Raw genomic sequence first — 21,018 nt, 5'->3', positions numbered from 1 at the left:
GAGCCCTTTGCCACTGATACCTGATCGAGAGTCATAATCAAGTTAATCATAATCATAATGGAGAGAGGTACGAGTACAGAGCCAGGCAGCCAAAATCAAACTACTGCAGCAGGAAATGACAATCCTGTCTGAAATATGAGCATACCTGCAAAACTCGACTCATCCACTGAAAGCTGTCCTCCTCAGTCGAGTCCGGCCGCTGCTCAGCCACGACCACGATCCTCTCATCATGGAGCACCGTGATGGAAAACACTGCTATCCTGCAGAACACACAGAATTAGCACATTTCATTGCATGCAGTTTAACTGCGCTCCACACAGCCAGCCACCAAAATGACCATAAAGTCCAATCAGCAGCTTATAATATTTGTGAAGGGGCGGATTTATAGTGGCGCTGCTGCGTTAATGTGTTTGAACCACATCTCCCTTTTCTAAATTAAACACAAGCTCCACAATAACGAGAAACAACCTGCTTAGAAATTAAAGCAATATTAACGCTTACCGTCCTCTGTAAACGAACTTCATGGGCTCCACAGCCAGCGCCGTAGCAACAATGTCGTCAGCATTGTGCCGACGCCCACCGACCACCATCAGACCGTCCATCTTCCCAGCAACAAAGATCAGACCTGCAGGTCCGATGAATCCCAGCAGGCCGGTCCTGGTGAAGGGGAACTCGCTGATGGGAGTGCCGTTGTTGGACACGGGAAAGACCTGCAGAGGTTTTAAAGACACGACATGTAAACAAAACGCACACAAGATAAATAAACAACCGAAGCATTCACGCTCTCACCTCGAACGTGTTCTTGGTCATACCGGCCAGGCCGTAATAGGAGGTCCCCGTGGCAACAGTGCAAACGCACATCTCTCCGATCTCGTCTGTTTTACAGAGCTGGGGAACACCTTCGAGCTTCACTACACACATCAGACCTACAGGCAGAAAGACAGACGCTCTGGGTAATCCTTTCTTACTGGTTACAGTGTCGTCTTACAGCAAAGTTAAAATAAAAGTTTTAACTATTCCCAGACTTCAAATCAGGTATTTGTAAGGCAGGTATTTCCTCCTCCATCTCCCATGCACGGAGGAAATACTCCGTCTCCCATCAGGGAAAGGAAACCGTTTTCTCTTGTTGACTAATTTCGTGATTCTTACCTGCAGAATGAAGTAAGTCAGAAATAAGGACAACAGTGAGTCTCTTTTTTGACCTTAATGACCTTAACTCTACCTTTAAGGTCTTAATTAAGTGCATCAATACCAAAAACATATATAACTCCTTAAAAACAAATCCTGAAATCATGCAGTAAATAAACAAAACAAGCAAAAGTCTTGCGCAGGTTCGATAGATGTAAAAATAAAGTAAACAATCGCTCAGAGTCATGATGGCATCATGCTGAAAGCAGACTACTCTTTGGCTTTAGCGGACAAACGTAAATTATATATATACATTAAAAAAAGTATCACAACTTCAGCAGTGCTCGGTTCAAACTCTGCTTTTTGGACATCTGTCTCACCTCCGGGCATGACGGAGCCGACGTCCTGCAGCGTGAGCACCGACAGCTTCTCCTCCGAGTCGACCCGGATCACGCCGTGACTCAGACCCTGCATGGACAGGATGCCGCGACCAGGAGGGGTGGTGCCCTCCTCCAGCGGCCTGCAGGAGGGAGAACACAACATTTATCAGAAATAAGTGTGTGTAAGAAGTAAGTAGCTACAAATTAGTTTTAGAGTCCAGACACGTCTTGGGGAAGTAAAGACAGTCCAGGGAAATAACCTGAAAATCAAAATATCATGAAAATAAATGATATATTTATGACACAACGGCATTGATGGAAACATTTCTAGAGTCAGGAGACTGTTTAAATTATGGAGGCAGTAAAAGTTATTTTGGAAAACTGACATTTTCAAAAACGGTTACATTTGGGGCCATTTTTGAAAGACTGGACCTCTTTGGAGGCTGAAGACATTTTCATAATTCAAGCACATTAATGGAAGAAGAAGAAGTTTTAGGAAGTGCAATTTAAACGTTGCAGTACTTTAACAAAGTCAAAATACTTCAGCGACGTGAGGACAGCGACACGTCTTTTTAGAAAAGAGGAAGCAACTTCAGTGTTTTTGGAAAGTTCGGGTGTTTTTAGAAAGTGTGGACAGTTTAGGGAGGAGAGCACTTACTCTGTCCCCAGTCATTACCAGGACATTTTAAGGGTAATTAAGTTTAGGCTGAAGTGAGGATTAGAGGCTAAGAACTGCAGTGAAGGTCCTCACAAATACCATATAAACATGTGTGTGAGTGAAGTTTAAAGGTTTTCCTCTAAACACAGAGCTCATAATCCCCCACACCCAGCGAGGAAAAGCTCTTTATTAGCACACAGAAGCAGGGATGCAAACACTCAGCCTCAAAGTGTTTTAATCAATAAAAAAATGAAGAGCCAACATGTGACTGGCAGCTGCTCTGACTGTAAATGTGGCGTTCAGATGTTAAACTACAGACTGGATGATTAAAGAGGTGGAAGTGTAAGTTTAGTGTTTTAAAACCTATGAAACTGTAAATTTAAGGTCATAAAATAGTAAAAAAGGACAGTGGAAGGAGGTTAAAGCCATTATAAAGTAGAAATATCTCGCTAAAAGTTTGTCTTTAAATGCTAGAAAGCAAATAAATTTGTACTAATTATATCTGTGTGTCTTGTGGTGAATACAGCTGAAAAGAGTGTGTGTTTGTGTGAGTGTGTGTACCTGCGTATAGCCACAGTCAGCGCCTCGGGGGAGCTGGCACACGGGCAGATGACCTCCGGCTTCAAACCTTTCGTCTGGAAGACGTTGAGGAAGGCGTCACAAGACGAGATCGACCCTGAGAGACAATCAAACACTTAAAGGCTTTTTGCGAAAGCAGAGGCGGCTCATTGCTGGTTTTAATGATTACTTCTTCATTTCTAAGCTTTTAGAAACTAACCAATAAAATAAACCAGTCACAGCTCCAAATGTAACCTTTTACGCATCTCTTGTTAACTTTTTTGAAAAGGATCTAAATAAAGAAATGTTTTTCAGGTAACTTGGATACACTGAACGCTTAAACAGGGCCCTGCAGGTGTGAGTACACGAACAATCCAGCAGCAATGTTTTAGGGGAAATGCCTCTTCAGCTCATCAGTCATTTGATCTGAACCCACTAAAACATATCTGGAATAAGAGCGCTCAGAGAACACAGGGTAAGGCCTACACTAACTTTGATGTTTTATGATGTTTTTCATGCCCTTTTGTTTGATGTGGCTTCTAGATATTTCTTCTGAAGGTCAACTTTGACCTTGGACACTAACAGTGAAGCTCCCAACTCCTAAAAAAACCAATCTTACATCACTAAACATTATCAGTGTACAAATAAATGTGAGTTGGATATTTAGCAGGTAAAGGAGACACTTTAAACATATATTAAAAAGACTGTTAGCTTACAGGGATTTGAACCATCAGCCACCACAAGCATCCGCAGGGAGCTCAGATTGACATCCCGCTGATCCCGGTGGGCCACCAGAGCCCAGTGCATATCCCGCGACTTCACACAGGCCACCTTAGCTGGAAATAAAACATCGCCGGTTAAATTACTGAATTTGTCATTTCAAACAGAAGGAGACTCATCAGATATGTTATGTCACCTTTGTACTGGCAGACTTTTTGGATCCAGGACAGCGGGTTGACCTTCATGAGGGCGTAGGGAATACTGATGACGTGCATCATGTTCATCACACTCTGACAGACGCACACAGAGACACATTAACAGAGATGAAGATGTGCAGAGTTAAAGAAGTGAAACGGACAGAAAGCTGATTATTTTCAGCTCAGATTTACTCACATATTGTACGTGAGTACTTGACCTGAGTATTTTCTTCTCAAAGGCACGTTACACTCCACCGCAGCTCGGAAAGAAATGCTGCTTCCTTTACCGCACTGCATTAATCTGACGGCAGAGAGCCGCTGAACTGAGCGAACTGAGGCCAAAAGTCAGCGCGCTCAGGTTTGTTCTGCCTCTGGTACCCGGATGGTGTCAGATTTGGCTTCATTTTAGTCTGGCTAAGACTTCGAGGTGCACATTAAAGCCAGACTGGGTGGAGCACTGGTATTTATAATCACAGCTGGACTGAATATGTGCACGTGTGGTGGATCGAAACGGGGTAAGATGCAGAACTTCAGCACCAGGAGGCGGAGGAAAGTGTAACTGGGCAGTAAATATATACATTTAAAATTAATTCATATAACAACTGCAATAAACACTGTGAACTGGGAACTTTTAGTAATTTAAGTAGATTTTACAGAGCATGTCTCACGTCATGTATGTTATATATGTTAAGTTCTGGGGCACAAACTAGCTTTTTAACTGTAATTACATTTTTTTTAAGTAAATTCATATTTGAGGCAAAGAGTTTGTTTAACAAAACTATCGTCTTGGAATTGTAGTTTCATACAAAAGTTTTCTTACTGTCTGGATGGCGTGCCACAGTCCTACATCCTTCTTGAAGTCTAGTACATTCACAATGGTCTCAGCTGAGAAACAGAAACAGAGCAAGTCAAACTTCAACATCTGAGCGTCGGAGAGAAACAGCCGACCGTAGCAGGACAGCAGCGCTGTTCAGAGGTTTAATCAACAAGAGTAAATGTGTGTACTACCTTCTGTGTATGAGCAGGACTGTGTGATGGCCTGGCAGTGCGTGAGCATCGCTATCCTCATCACCGTCACTCCGAGGACGCTGCCGTCCTTACACGTCTTATACTGGACAGACAGAAACAGAAGCAGAGTGACGAGGCGGTTTGTTCCCGCGTGCGTGACGATCGTCGATACACAAAAATTCCACGTGTGCTTCTTCCAAGCACGAACGAGAGCCAGAGTGGAAGCACCAAAAACTGCAGTTCCTCGAACGACCGCTTCCCCCACAGACTTTTTTCCCCATCTTTTATTTACAGACTGTGTTTACTTAAAGTATCTACGAGACCCAGAACATCCACGTCCACGTTTCAGTTTTTTAGTGGAGTCAAATTAGTGTCTGCAGCTCAGCCAATAAGCAATTTTTAAAAATATTGATTGTTAAATTTAAGGCTTTTTTTTTTTTTTACACTAACTTCCCAAAAACCTAAATGATGTCTGAGTGCTGTGCAGTGACAGTAATCAGTGAGAGTCTGCACAAAATAAGATCTAATAAGGGCAGGGATAGCTCAGTAGGTAGAGTGGTGGCCCCATGATCGGAAGGTCGGGGGTTCGATTCCCCTGAACAACTACCCTGAGGTACCCCTGAGCAAGGTACCGTCCCTACACACTGCTCCCCGGGCGCCCAGTGGCTGCCCACTGCTTCACTGAGTGAATGGGTTAAATGCAGAGAGGGATTTTCCCCACGGGGACCAATAAAGTACACTTTCTTTCTTTCTTTGTCTGAAAAGTCTGACATCAGTCGGACAAACGCACATTATTGGTCGCTTTTAAAGCTATGAATCATTTTGAGTCGTAACATTTTTCTTTTTTAATGTCACTGAAAAACTAACATTTCTTTTTAAGCCACTATAAAGTGCACCGCAGTACTTTCGCCCATCTCGACTGATTCGTGGCTTCTGTTAAAAATAAAAGGTCATTTTTCAATCGTCCGTTTTCTTTAATCATTTTCCTTTAAGCCTTTTTCAAGCTGCAGAGCAATCAGGGAGACATTTCACCTGGCTGCCCGTGCAATTACTAGAGACGTTAGATTCAAATCAATCAGACAGGACGACAGGATTGAGCGGCGAAGCGTCCACCGAGCTGTGGTGAGATTCTAAGCTGGAGGACATGTAGCAGCATTGATTTCACGACTGAAACAACACGGGTGGAAATGTTTTGATGCCCTGACGAGAACATGCATCTGTGTTTCTGTCATCGTTTGAGTTACCTCGATGTAGGCAGTGTCCTGATTGGCTTCCTTGATGTGTGGGAACCAGTCTCGGGGTGGTTTGGAGAGGTGTTTGGACTCCGTGACGAACCACATCACCTTCGGCCAGCCTGAACGCCCATGGAGACAAAACAAACATCCCTTTAACGTTCACGTGTTGCTGGTTAAAGGATTATTTTACTCCACTTAGCCTTTTTTTTTTTTTTAGAAAAACATTAACTTTATTCTATTATTTGACTATGAAAAGGAACAGAAAGCAACATGAATGCTTTTAGATTTTTCTCTTCGACAGAACTGAAACTTTGGACTTCACTGCTTTGCTGCAACAGCTGCTGACAGTGCAACAAGGTTTTATTTACACGAAGACAACAAGTATAAAAATGCAGACAAATTATCCATCGATCTTCTTCTGGGGGCGGGTCACAGGGGCAGCAGCCTAAGCAGAGAAGCCCAGACCTCACTCTCCCTGGCCACCTCCTCCAGCTTGCCCAGGGGAACACCGCCAAGGCATTCCCAGGCCAGCCGAGAGATATAATCCCTTCAGCGTGTCCTGGGTCTGCTCCAAGGCCTCCCCCAGTGGGACATGCCTGGAACACCTCACCCAGGAGGCGCCCAGGAGGCATCCTTGTCAGATGCCCGAACCACATCAACTCTTCCATGAATCACTACCTTATCATGGTGGAGGGGTATCTGTGTCCCAGGGATCCCAGGGGCTATGTTGTCGGGGGGCTTTTGTCCCCTGGTAGGGTCACCTGTGGCAAACTGGTCCTGGGTGAGGGACCAGGAAAAGAGCGATTCAAGAGACCCCTATGACAAGACCATCGAGGGAACAGTTCACCCTGCCCGGGATAGTGTTACTGGGGCCCCGCCCTGGAGCCAGGCCTGGGGAGGGTGCCCGAGGGCGACCATCTGGTGGCTGAGCCTTAGTCCATGGAGCCTGGCCAGGTACAGCCCGAAAAAGGGACATGGGCCCATCCTCCTGTAAGCCCATGTCCTGCAGCAGGTGCCGTAGGGGTCGGGCAATGTGTCCAGGAGCGGAGGCCCTGGTGGACCAAACCCCAACTACCAAACAGACAGATTAGTGTTCTGGTTATATCTCTATATAATAACAGTAAGTTACTGAGTGCATTGTGCAGTTAAATCGTCGTCACTTTGAGAATTTAATGGAAAAATGTATAAATGTATGAGGTACAAGCAGTTAATGTGAACTTAATGAGAACTAACAGCAGATTGATTCCATCTTATTGCTAATTTATCACCATCTCGATGCACCAAAGTCGATTTGAAGACGGCAGCTGACTGTGATTGGTCGCAGTCCACTCTGTGGTCTCCAGTCACTACTGTGTTACTGTAGCATAAGCTAACGTGGCTAACGTCAACACCGCACAAACCAATATGTGACGTCCACCCACACATGTATGTAGTGAGTTACAGTGTGGGCTGCAAACTGAGCCTTATTCATTGAGTCATGGAAAACTGAGAATGCTGAATAATAACTTGGAACAACTGACAACTATCACAGAGTTTGTTTGAGACTGAAGTCATAAAACAAACAAACAAAAAGTTTCTCAGTTCACGTCTCATTACTCTGCTGCACCTCATCTCTTAATTGTCTTTGCAGATGCTTTAATTCAAAGAGACATAAACTCAGAGTCAGTGTGTGATTCATTCTGGCATCCTGGATGAGACGCAGATCAAATTACCAACCTTTAACGCTGAGTCGCAATCGCACCCGTTTGTGAATATAAGCAAAACAATAACGTGTGAAAACTGTGCTGTAAGAGCGACTGGCGCCCTCACAAAGACAAATTATTATTATTATGAGGATGTTTTTCTCCGTGCTGAGCTGTTGCACGGATGAAAACGAGTGAATGCAGATTGCCGAGTACATGAAGGCTGTTAATGCTTGAATTTACTGCTGCTGATTCTGCAGGGGAGCGAGACAGAAGAAACAATCAGAACGAGATGAGCTTATAGCCTGCTGATCAATAAGGGGAGCACTCCACTTTAATGACACACACACACTAAATCCAGGCTGAATAAGGAGCAATAAAATCTGCTAGCATGATGTTGCTATTTATACATCCATTACTGCAAAGCAAACAGTGGTTATTAATCAGCAGGAGATTCTCTCTTTTTGTTCACCGCTAACGTCTCTTTTTCCTCCATCTATCACATGACTTGCATCCATTTTTCTCTTCCCTCAGTCGTGTCAGTTATTTTGCTATCGACTTGCATTACCACTTCTCTGACTCTCTCTCTCTGTCTCCTTGTCATCCATTACTCAAACCCAGCCGTCTGCAGTCATCAGTCTGTCCATTTATCCAACTGAACAGCGGGACCACGCTCTGAACTCTGAACCACGTGTTTGTCTGCAGTCTCGTTCAGCCAGTTTGAAAGTTTTAAACGCCGCATTGTCAGGACATCATGTTCAGTCCTGATAATTGCAAGAGTCTGGTGGTGGATTAAGATTCGAATTTGTGATTTAAATAAAGGTTATGGTTATTTTTTGTGGATTTGCGGCTCAAGAAATGGAAAGAGCTGAGAGGGAATTTTGTGATTACTCACAGAGAGTTTGCTCGGCTCGTCTGTTTGCCAGTGAGATTATACTAAAAATCACTGAGGATCATTTCATAAATCTAGTGGAGATTTGGAGCAAAGCAACAAAACATGGACCACTTTCTTTAAAACTGCAAAAAGGAGCTTTTTGGCAGCTTTGGCAGAGGATGCACTTTTACCTTCACGATGTGCTTTGTTTGAATGGATTGTCCCACCTCCCTGCAGGGGTGTCAAACTCAATTTCACCGAGGGCCACAATGAAAAATGACAATCACATCCAGACCCAAACACATCTGGATTTAATTCATTTACATGTCACACACAGCAGAAATCAGATCAAACAGTTAACAGAAAAAGTGAAACCCTGACACAGCTGACCTGCAGGCCTCATGTTTGCCTTAAATCAGGGATGTCAAACCAGTTGCCCACTTTGGCCTTAAGTGGGTCAATCTGTAAAGACATTTACTTACACATCGAATCCTTCAGCTATCTTCATATATATAAAGCAAAGTGTCGTCTTAATACTATGTCTCAGTTGTTTTCTCGATGATAAAGAAATAGTGATGTAGTAAGAAAGAAAAAAATCTGTCAGGACGACTCTTTGGGTTTAAGCTTTAAGAGATAAATGTATGAAATTACACATTAATTAACAATCAATTGTTTATCTATTATTTAATTACTTTAGTCCATGGCCATGAGGGAGGATTTTATTAGTAAGAAAAGCTGTAAAAATACAGAGAAGTCGGATTGAATTCGTTGGAGGGCCAACTCTGGTCCCCGGGCCTTCTGTTTGACACCACTGCCTAACAACTTTAGGTTGTCCCGATGTCTTTTTAAAATTATTTGAATACAGTTGCTTTCTAAATGGATTCTTTAAAATAATGACGCATTTGAAAAACTCAAATTTGAGCAGAACTTGTCCTAAAAAGCAGGTTAAAGATTTTTAATGGTTTCGGTTAAAAGTTGCAGTTTTTCTGCATATTTCTAAAGACGGACGCTGATTTTATTTCTAAACTACAATCCCCACTGCAGTCTAGATTTATTCAACACTTGTGTTTGTATGAGGATTAAAGATGCATGTATGGATGTTTTTACGAATAAATTTCATGTGCCTCTGACCTTTAAACTGTGGGATCTCTCCAGTGGGACTCTTGGGTAACCCTTTATGGCAGGCGTCACTGGTCAGAGCTACAGTCACTCCACAGCTCCCCAACAGAAACCCAATCTGCTGACTGCCGGCATCCTGCAGAGAGACAAAGACCATTGATCTGTGAGTCATCAGCAGGATTGGAATCAATGTGTAAGTGCTTTGTGGTCATCATCAGCTTCTCTGTTCTATAAGAGTCATGAAAGGGGAAATCTACAGTGCTGATTATGTGAAATTGTCAGGTTCGCTGGTTCAACTGTGATATTACAAACTAATTTCTACATATAAGAAATTATTCCTGAAACTCCCAAGAATGATTTCTTTTACCTTCCCCTAAAGCTCACTGCTTCCTCTGCTTGAAATCAAGCTGCTTTTAACGACTCTGAGGCAGTTACATCAGTCTGCAAATGTTACGTCTGCTCTTTGCCTTCTCTGTTAGACACAATATTCATACCTTTATCTGAGATTTAGCCTCAAAGTAAGTATATAAGGTGCATCTTTCATGATGCAACCAATGCCGATTAAGCTGCTGCCTAAGTTGGACAAAGCACAAAGGAGATCTCAGATCTCGGGAGTCCTCTCTTCCTGGTTAAGCACTGAATAGCAAACTTTAAAATGCTAATTAGTAAGTGTAGGTGTTGCCACAGTGAGATAAACAGCTCTCGCTGGGTGCAATAGAAACATTGCTAATGAAATAAAACAGCAATAGTCAACGTGAGAAGATGGAAAACCGTGTGGGAAAACACGATGGAAACATGGCGTTTCTGTCGGTTCCTGCGGCTGTTTCCTCGTTGCTCACTGCAGATTCGATGCACATCATAATTTACCTGCTTCTCTGTAAACAATCAGCCTGACAGGAAGGTGTAGTGAAGTGATCACTAGGCTGATCATCAGAAATCCACACTGACTACGAGACTCACACCAGCCCTCCTGGTTCCTCCCAGAGGATATTACAATGCGGAGCTACGCTCAGTCCAAACGATGACTCAAACAAATGTACGGCAGCAGCAGCGCAGTCGCTTCTTCAGAGACATTTGGCTCTCATTACACCTCAGCTCAAAGCTCAGCGGCCTCTGTGTTGAATCACAAAGTGCCTTCCAATGACTCATGTTTTCAGTGCTATCCCCCCCAGTGTTGCATTAGCTCCACTGACTGGTGTGAATTAGCTCTGCACGACTCTGCTGCACGTCCTCTGTTCAACCTGCTCATGCAGTTTCACTTCAGAAAATAAGACGACATTTAAATAGAAATGTTATCAAATTGTTCTTCCAACAATAGAAACTCCTCATTGTCAACCTTTAATGACCAATCCCCTCCTCATGATATAAAGCAGAGCATGTCTGAACCTGTGTGAATTATTCTTGTTTTCTTGGGTATTTGGTAATCTAAGAGATTCGAAACAAACTGCAAGGTACCTGATAACTGAGCACTGCAGACTGGTAATCCAGTTACCTACAGTTCAGCTCAGGCATGGATCCTTTTCTTGTTGAGCAGCAGCCAAGACATTGAGCTTTGTTGTGGCCTTTATATGCAAACATCCTGTGCCTGAAGACAGTGCACCAGTACCACCGATGCAGTGAAAGTACAGCAAAAAACAAATGGTGTGCGTCACATTTCCTACTTGATGAACTGCTAAAGCTAAGAAGATTTTATTAGAACAAGTCAATCACTTTTGCTGTTTGAAATCAATGCATGCAGTATCCTGGACTCTTACACCAGCTATGAAGCAATGAAGAAATCCAAAACCTCCTGTCAGGATCGACTTGAACTTGAGCAAAACATGTGGAGGGGGTGGTTATCCAACCTTCAACCCCATGATTAGTTTACAGCCTCCTTTTTGTTAGATGCTGTTGAGGAGACGTGACACTCAAAGGTCCACGAACGCTCCCTGAATTCTGAACTAGATCCCCGAACGTGACGCCATTAATCATCGAGGAAGCCTGTAGTCACGGTGGCCCGTTAACACTGCTATTGGCCACACAAACATTGGAAATCACATCGCACCTTTTCAACAATCACCGTCTGAACAGAAAATACTGCAACAGCCAAAAAAACTACTACATCAATGACCTGACCCTTAAACAGCTTTACAGTCTTCAGAACCGTCCATACTAAGAAAAATTGAGGACTGCACTATTAAATAAAACAAGCATGGGTGCAAAAAATAATAAAAGTTACTGTTTTATTAAGGATACTGCTTCCATTTCTTTTTAATAAACAGTTTATATCCAGTTTTATGTAAATTAGTATTAAGGTTTCTTCTACTTGTATTAAACTGCAGTTTGCTGGCTGGTGTTTTGCCTTTTTTTTAATATTACAAAATACTTTTCACCATATAGTAATATTTAACGCCCACATATTTTTCACTATTCCTTAAATTTTAATTAGACGGTTTTCCTCTTACCTTCCTGGTCAGCGGTACTTCTATTGGCACAGGAACCACCTCAGCCAGCAGGCAGCCATAGAAGGCTGTCATGAAGGAGGCGGGGTCATTGTTAGGGAAAACTAGCGCCACCTACAGGCAGAATGAGACATAATACATGTGTTACAGATTAAAACGGGAAGAAATCTTTGGAAATTTCAGGATGGACAGAAAGTTATGATGTTGCCTTGATGGTTAAAGCAATAAACAAAAAATATTTGGTTATTCAAACCAAACCAGGAGTTACATTTAAACCAATCATAGCCTGAAATATCACATCTGAAAGGATTTCAGAGGTTTTTGTTTTACTTAAGAGAGAGCACGAGACAGAGCAGACAAGGAAGTAACGAAGTCAGGAAAGGAGCATGTTTTGTGTCTGTGATGCTGGATGCTGATGGCTGATAGGAGCTGCCGCCAGAGAACCAGAGAACAACAAAGCTGAATCATTTAGGGGGCATCTGGTCAACATCCCTCCCTCTTTCACTTCCTCTATTTCACTCTCCTTCTGCTTTCTTTGTTCTGTTTAATACCTCTTCTACTTTCAAATATCTTTTACTTCACATTCTCCTGCTCACAGTCCTTCCTCTCATTCCAGTCGTCTGTCTTCAAACCTTCTGTTAGCACATTGAGGTTCAACTTAAACCTCTGAACTACTGGTTGCCGTTTTAAACAGCTCTTGTTAAAAACACACAGAATACACTAAAACTCAATGCTAAAATTTTAATTTCTTTCAGTAAACAAGCTGCACCTAAAGAAATTGCGCTAACGTAAATTTGGACAATTTCTCCTTTAATGCCATCACCTTGTGTCTTTCACTTCCTCGCAACTTTCTGACTGTGTTTCATAAGTTTGGTGACGTACAGTATTTACAGTACTAGTGCAAAGATACAAACTTCTCTCCACTATCGTGTCCACAGAGCATGAACCCATCAACCCGCTTTCTACGTCACAGCTAGGCTGTTATCTCGCGCTCTAGCATTTTGGTCCAGTTCAGCTCCAGTTGCATGCTGTGATGATAATGGTGGACCCCTGCTTAAGTTCTTAATAGCTTCCATATACAGTACAGTACACCACAAGAGTGGATGTGAGTGTGTTAATGTGTGTGTGTGTGTGGCAGAGAGTTGGCGGTATAAGCTAAGTGCACCTGAATGAATGAGAGTGGTGTAATGATGCTTTAACAGGGCTATTGTTGACATGTGCACGCCTCATTGAAGCGGGTCAGGTTTCATTTGTAAACGACAGCCGAGAGATTCACGTTTTCTGCTTGTAAAGGCTGCAGAGTGCATGTCAGGAAACACTGCACGTACGTGAGCTGCCCACTTGTTTTCTTTACATCGCATATCTCAGTGTGACTTTCGTCCCGTCTCCCTCTCCCACAGCAGATGCCGCCCCTCCCCGAGCCTGGCTCAGAGTTTTTCTTACCCACTTCCGTCAAATGCGTTTCTCTCTTTTGTTGTTAACCTTACAATTTAAAGAGTCTCGTTATTGTGATTCGGTGCTATATAAATAAAACTGAATTGAACTGAACTGCCATACATTCATGGAAATTCTTGATGCAAAACATGCAGAGCTATTCATTGCTTCATGAAAAGTCAGAAAGCTGGGCTAGAAGACTAGAAGGTACTGAATGAATAAAGAGGAATATCTGTCTGAAAATGATCTCGGTGGGAGAACAATGTCAGAACTGTAAAGATGTGCTGTTGCACCAGCTTTCTTTGGTACCAAGTAAATGCGAAATTATTCCAACTTACATCTGATCCTCGTTAAGCATTCTTTCTGCAGTGAGGAAACCCGATCTCAACAAGACTTGCATAACAGCGATGACACAAAAAGAACGGCTCTAATGCAACACACTAGGCCATTAACTAGTTACATGTTGCAGCGTTGTGTTCTGTAGTGGTAATGGACATCACAGCTACAATGATGTTAATACAAGCATGGGTCCTTCAATTATCTGCACAATGAAAGCTTAGAAGAAAAAAAACACTTCCTGTGCACTTGTATACAATCGGGAATGAAATATGATACTTTTGTTATTATTGCACAGAAGGACAAAAGTGTGATGGTGAAGTTCAAAATGCATGAAATAACTGCATTGTACTGCAAATATAAGTATCTGCACAGACAGCATGCTAACACAAAGCTAGTGAAGAACCCAGAGCGGTGTTAAAGACGAGTGTACGCTGGCCCCCAGCCCAGCAGCCAGAGCCTGGACTTCAATAAGTAAATACCTTTACCTGTTTCTACAGCACAATCACAGTGGAGATGGCTTTGAACCTCAAACTTAAACACCAGAAGAAATATCATATGCATGTTTTGATTTGGAGGGTATGCATGTGACAAACATAGGAAAAAAAGAGAAATTCGGTGCAAATCTCAGACAATCCATCCATCCGTACTGGACAGGTACTCCTGAGTGCACCGTGCATTATGGGATTAACACTTCTCAGTTGAAAGTTCTTTATTGTCATTCATCATAAGACCAAATGACAGAACGAGATGACATTATTCAGGTCTCGGTGCTGGTAAGGATTAAAATATAGAAAGCTCTCATTAAAAAGTAATTTAAAAGTAAAGATCTAAGTGAATGTAATAACAAAAAAATAAAAGAAATTGAATTTAACGAACTTGATGATTGTGTGGTGCTCAGAGCCTCTGGGAAATGTTTTTTACTCCTTTCTCATTTTAGTTTTTTCACCTCTGTAATGACTCCCCCCGTGTCACATGACACCACAGCTTTTTAAAAAACTCATTTTGTATGAAAATTACTGCCATTTGATGCTCTTTGCCAGAGTTGGAGTCCGTTTGGATCAGCAGTCCCCTGAAATAATGATGTCATATTAAAAATGTAATTCAAAAACAAAACTTGGCACAAGAGGACTTGTTAAAGAGAAACCACATCCACAGTTTTATCTGATTCTTCAGCAGCATCATTCCCTGAAACCTTACTGAACTTGTTTCTCTGCACAGAAACACAAAACCTCTAACGTAATTTCATAAAGTAACAACTCCTTTATTGTTGCTCGTGTGTAATTAAATCTCATCGGCTTTCTAAACATTCTCCTGTTGAAACCTATTTGTTTAATCGTTCTGCAAAGCACTCTGCTCAGGTGAGATACTGAAAATATGCAGTGTAATTTCTCTAAAAGCTCCAGCAAAAATGTCTTCTAAACAAATTACAGGGGAAAGAATTTGCAATGTAATTAAACACACAGCCTTCTGGCTGAAAACGTCACACGCTGGCATGGAGCCAGTCTTGACTCAGTCTCCCACTGAGCTGGAAATTAAGCTTAAAATAAAGAAGAACGAGGGGCAAGAAGTATGGGTGTCACGTGGCAGCAGAAACATGTGGGAGCATTACTGAACCTTTTTCCACTTAAGCATGATTTCATGTGTGGAGGCATGTGGAGTGTTGGGTAATAGGGGGCTCTGAGCATAATGTGATGATTAGCATGGAACAGAAGAAAGGAAGCACAATGCAAGAGTCCATGTTTAAAGTATTAAGTAACCTCCATGTGGCGGATTTTGCATAAATCCTGAGAGGTGACGTCAACAAACTCTCTCGCTGCTTTTTGATTTACAAATACCAAAAGAAACAAAGCGGGAAGAGGCTGATGTTTGTGAGTCCAGCTCTTTATACAGGACGCTTCATAATAGCTCACTGGAATAACTTCTTACAAATATTATGATGTAGCATTTTTCTTGTTACAGAGTATTAAAGTGAAGCTGTAGAACGAGAGAGGAGAGAGGAGAGGAGAGGAGAGAGGAAAGGAGAGGAGGAGAGAGGTGAGAGGCGAGAGGAGACAGGAGAGAGGAGAGACGAGAGGAGAGACGAGAGAGGCGAGAGGAAAGGAGAGAGGCGAGGAGAGAGGAGAGGAGAGGAGAGGAGAGAGGCGAGAGGCGAGAGGGGAGGACACGCACCAAAGGTTCTGGGTGGAAAAAAACTAAATTGACACATTTCTTTGATGGTGGAAAAAAAGGAATTGCTTCAGGAAACCGCTCTGACAGCTTCCTTGTTGATGAAAAGTGTCATACGCAGGAAAAATGTGTCACTTGTTACTGAGAGGTCTGAACAAAACAGAAGGTTGAAAAGGAAAAATGTAATGAAACGGTAAACCAGTCTGACTGCCCGGTGATAGCAATGAAAATCAATTATAATTACTATCCAGGAACACAGCGACCTTCAGCACCGTTATCTGTCTGAAAGGATTAAAAAAGAGAAAACCTGCAGTGAAACGTTAGACATAGAAACGTATGGTCACACTTCTTTTGGTGCTAACTTTACTGCATATGAATTTCACTTAAAGTTCCAATATTTTAAAAAGAGTGCATTGAAATGAATCATACAGCAACAATTTCTAAAGTTTACAGCAGTCAATTAGTAGCCAAGTGCAACAATACTTAACCGAATGACAAATGCAGTCTTAACACGCTTTGCAAAATATTTTGTTAGAAGAAGAACACAGAGTTGTTTTCTAACCACAAGCTGTTTTCACTCACAGACAACATGAACTAGAAAAAATGTGTCTGCTGTCGCTACAACAACCTTCATTTACTAGCCCGATGTTCTTTCTGCGTGAAGTAAAGCAGCATATTATCAATTTTAACACTTCGGCGAGCCTCATGATGCACAGTTTTTATGTTTCTGTACCACGGACAGTGACAGGCTCTCCGATCAATCCTTTCAGTTTTTAAAAAAACAAATAAACAAGAAATATAAACTAAAACAAAAACACCCTCCGGAGCTGAAAACTGAAGCCAATGTGGGAGCTGCAAACAGTGCAGTTCCTGCATGAGGCCCTTGTGCACACGCTTACTGACACTACATGGGAGTGTCTCAAACATACTGGATTACATAACCTACTCTAAACTCATAACAATTTAAAAAAATAACACAGAAACCAAACAAAGCGAGCTAAAATAAACTAAAACAACTCCCACGTCAAGAACTGAGGTCTGATGGTTGACTGGGTGTCTCATAAAGTCACATCTGATGACCCTCCAACGCATTATTGGAAATAACTGCTTGTTTCTGTGTTACCAGATCACTTGCAGATCCTTTTCTCTTTTTCCCCCAATTGTGGCCTCGCACTCATTTCCCCCCCTTGGAAAATCTTCCCCTTTGTTCTCTCTGCGGCTCTCTCCATCTCAGCCCATCATGAATGCTTTTGCCTCACTCACCCGGTCTCCAGGTCTCACGAGCGGTTCTTGTTTGGTTCCCAGTTTGTGCAGCAGATTGTACGCCACCTTCACACTTCTGGACCACAGTTTACCTGCAAAAACATTTAAACGATGACGTCACACAATAGCTCGTGCAGACAGATAAAAGGTGAAGCACGTCTTTGAGAAACGGTTTGAAGTGACCGATAACAAGTTCAAGATGTTGTTGATGAAATACGTCCTCTAGAGATCAAGAGGTGGACTGTCAGGAAGCCTTTCTGTACCCAATAAAAGCATGAAAGAAACATCTCTGTGGGAACAGAGGATGACAACATGAGCCCCCATATGTAACAAATTACAGCACTGATATGACACGTGATTTTTAAAATACTTTGAAGTTTGACGGTACACCTTGTGGGCGGACTGCTATGAAGGTAATCGTATAGATTTCATAACATCCAATAAATCAAATGCTCCTCGTGACTTTGGTGTAATTGGATCCATGCAGGCTGATACTTTGCAGTTATGGTCAAAGCCTCGGGACATTAAAGGAAGTCATATAGGCTGCATTAGGATGACACTAAACAGATAAAGAGATTCAGTGTCTAGATAAGTGCAGCTGTTACTTTAAACTTTAGGTAGCACAAACCAAGCGCTTACAAAGCAGTTTAAAAATACTTTCTTCTTACAGAAGGTGTCTGTCAAAGGAACTTTCAATCTCCCTGTAAATATAAAGTTATTAAATATTATCTGATCTTTCTGATCGGTTTCATTTTCCCTGGCAGACGGACCCCGCTCTGTTCATTAATGCAGTAACTCACAACAATGGAATCAATTTCCTTCCTATTTCTTTTTCCCCCCCTAATTCAGACTGGCAGATGCAGATATTATGCATGGGCGATCCAGCATGAATTCTTTCTTGTTTTTTTTATGCTAAATGAGTTTTTTTTCCTGGTGTTTGTCTGAACTAATGAAATGAAGAAAAGCTTTAGGATCCCAGGAGGAAAACAGACAGTTTGGACCACAAAAAGCAAAGTTAACTGCAGACAAACATCAGCTACAAACATAATTTCTTAAAAGCGAAGCACCCTACGTCCCGTTGTTTACAGGTGATGTCAGGAAAGCTTGTTGGAGAAAATTATAAACGAACTTATCTACTGGTGGACCTGTGGACTTTTATTTCCTCTGACTGCCTGTTATTGATTTTGGGATAAACTAAGGATCTGAACCAATTCCCAGTATGAGATAAAACATAATGATGAATATAATGATTCTGGACTGTGAAGAATGCACAGCTTCTCTCTGCTCTAGTAGAGAGAAGCTGTGCATTTTTGGACTGGAGTCCAAAAATAAGAAAGCTGAAACTCAGCATGGAAGTTGTGAAATTTATCATTTATCTTGAAATAAATCCTAAAGATTTAAATATGTCCTTCTAATCAATGCTATAGTACAAGAAAAAAAAAAGTCTATTCCTGTGAGTTCTCATTGGTTGATTTTTTTAAGAAAACTTTAAAGTACTTTTGTTTGGTTTTGTTTTTTTATTCTAGAAAGACAAAGATAATGCAGCAAACTCCAGGGCTTAAAAATGAAGCCAACGTGGGCGTGCAAAAAGATAAAAAATAAAAAGATGTAGTTCCTCTAATGACCACTTGAGGCTTTTTGTACAAGAGCATAAATCCCCACAGACTTCCTGTTAAAATGCCCATCCTTACAGCATTAATATACATGGCTGCAGGCTGTGTGGTGAATTATAACTCACCAATTTAAATGTTATTAAAATATGAAGATTGCTATTGTTAGCTCATAATACCCTCATCGGGACCTGCTGAGGTCACGAACAAATAGACTCAAGGACAGCTTTTACGACAGGGCAATAGCCCTGATCAATGTAAATAGCTGACCTGACTGGATACCTCCCTGGACTTTTTTAGGGGGGAGGTAACAATGTTTAAAACAATAACAATAATATTTATATTTATAACAAGGTGCAATAATAATTAATGTGCAATAATAACAGTGTGCAATACACATACACTTATTCTTCTTTTTTATACTAAGTTAATATACTGTGTTGTGTTGTTTGTTGCGTTGTGATGTGTCATATCGTGTCGTGTTGTGTTATATGTAGTGCCGACGTAGGACAGTTTTTCCAATTTCATTGTACTACTGTACTATGTATGACTGTGCAATGACAATAAAGAGTTATCTTATCTTATCATAATATGATCCCTTCTATACTTTGAAAAAACAAACTTGAAGGAGGCCAAACTGCTAACTTTGGGACTTCAAATCGGTCCAGAAGCGAATGTATGATGTCATGATGGTTACGTCCCTTTTTTATATACAGTCTATGGAGAAAACATTATTATTCAGCTAAAGAGTTCAAAGTTCCATATTTGCTCCATGAGATTGTTAAACATACTGTTTACTACCAGTAGCGCTGCCTCTAAGTAAAGGATTAAGTGGAGACATAAGAAAAGATGATGAGCTAACATCTGCAGACAGAACTCTGGTGCTTAAACAGGATTTGTATTTCTTGCAGAGAACACTCCAAACAAAAGCAGATGGACAGAAGGGTAATCAAAGGAAGACATCAAAGCGAGAGCATCCCAAACACAGAGAAATAAAAAGTTTACGCTTCCTCTGCACGCTGAACACAAATCCGTGCAGATTTATCGATAATGTGATTTGTTGGAGAATAACACCACAGGATCAAAGCGTGCCGAGAAACTTCTCGTCTATTGAAATAGAAATATGTCTGTCTCCTGCCTCTTACGTGGGGTTATCTGCAGTGCAGAGCGGTGAGGGTTGAGTTTAAGGACAGCCGGAGAATTCTGTATCATGAATTCTCTCTCTGTTCTCCAGAGGCGGAGGACGACTCGAAAGGAAGATACAAAACAAGTTTGTCTTTGTTGGCCGACATCAAAGGGAAGACACGACAGGAATGAAAGATGCGGCAGACATGGAAAGAGAATGGCTGAACTTTAGATTCAGCACTGCACTGCACACACGCACACATAATCTCACCGTGTTTTTGTCTCTGGTGGCGGTCTCCGAGCGCTGGCTGAAGACATTTCACAGTCTGGTGAGCGCTCATATCGCCTCATCATCGGCAGCGAGCTCGCTCCCCACGAATCAGTTAGTTCAGTCACACACGCAAATAAACACACAAACACATCCAGTGCCAATTTGAAGCACCTGCAGTAAAGTTGCCACCTATTCATGTTAATCCTGCGTGAACTCATGCGTGCGACAAAGGTGCTCGAGCGCCATCAACATCAGCAGAGATAAGAAATGACACTTAGGCGTACTTCAACTTCTCCTGAGAATCTTTAGATACCTTCATCATTTTGAATCAGAACACAACGAGGCCTCTTACTGAGAAACACTGGACTGGCCACTTGTTCTGATAGGACCCATTTAAGGAGTGTTGCCATTTAAAAAAGAAATAGGTGTCAGGTGATGGGCTGGGTGGACAAACACATACACTAGTGTTGTGCATATTATATTGATCCGATTCCAAGTGAAGATAGATATAAAAATAATGGCACGGCCAGGTGTACCCCTCAGCCTCCTAACAGATTTGCTGCATTCACAAGATTTTCAGAAAACTTGACCTCTGACCTTGAATTTGAGATTGAGGTCGCCGCTTTGCTCTCAATTTCACATACTAGTGCAGGGGTGTCAAACTCCAGTCCTCGAGGGCCGGTGTCCTGAAACGTTTAAATGTGTCCCTGCTGCAACACACCTGAATAAAATTAGTAGGTCTTTGGCAAAACTCTATAGAACTTGACTGCATGCTGAAGTGGTAACCCCTAACCCTACTCAAGTAAATGT

General features: G+C 41.9%; 1 protein-coding gene across 7 annotated transcripts in view; it reads right to left on the bottom strand.

The window, feature by feature from the left end:
- Positions 1–21,018, bottom strand: part of LOC113009931 (disco-interacting protein 2 homolog C) — a 226,316-nt gene that overhangs the window by 30,464 nt on the left and 174,834 nt on the right. For all 7 annotated transcript variants that reach the window (XM_026148599.1, XM_026148600.1, XM_026148601.1 and 4 more), the window contains 13 exons: positions 17,203–17,294; positions 12,004–12,114; positions 9,572–9,695; positions 5,894–6,003; positions 4,650–4,752; positions 4,462–4,526; positions 3,641–3,734; positions 3,441–3,560; positions 2,728–2,842; positions 1,509–1,648; positions 790–926; positions 502–710; positions 146–260 (listed from right to left, as the gene is read on the bottom strand). In XM_026148599.1, the coding sequence (XP_026004384.1) occupies positions 146–260; positions 502–710; positions 790–926; positions 1,509–1,648; positions 2,728–2,842; positions 3,441–3,560; positions 3,641–3,734; positions 4,462–4,526; positions 4,650–4,752; positions 5,894–6,003; positions 9,572–9,695; positions 12,004–12,114; positions 17,203–17,294 (1,535 nt within the window). The remainder of the gene's footprint in view (positions 1–145; positions 261–501; positions 711–789; positions 927–1,508; positions 1,649–2,727; positions 2,843–3,440; positions 3,561–3,640; positions 3,735–4,461; positions 4,527–4,649; positions 4,753–5,893; positions 6,004–9,571; positions 9,696–12,003; positions 12,115–17,202; positions 17,295–21,018) is intronic.

The sequence above is a fragment of the Astatotilapia calliptera genome, chromosome 18 (genome assembly GCF_900246225.1).
Source record: "Astatotilapia calliptera chromosome 18, fAstCal1.2, whole genome shotgun sequence".
Lineage (NCBI taxonomy): Eukaryota > Metazoa > Chordata > Actinopteri > Cichliformes > Cichlidae > Astatotilapia > Astatotilapia calliptera.
This window is presented reverse-complemented; position numbering and strand designations above follow the sequence as displayed.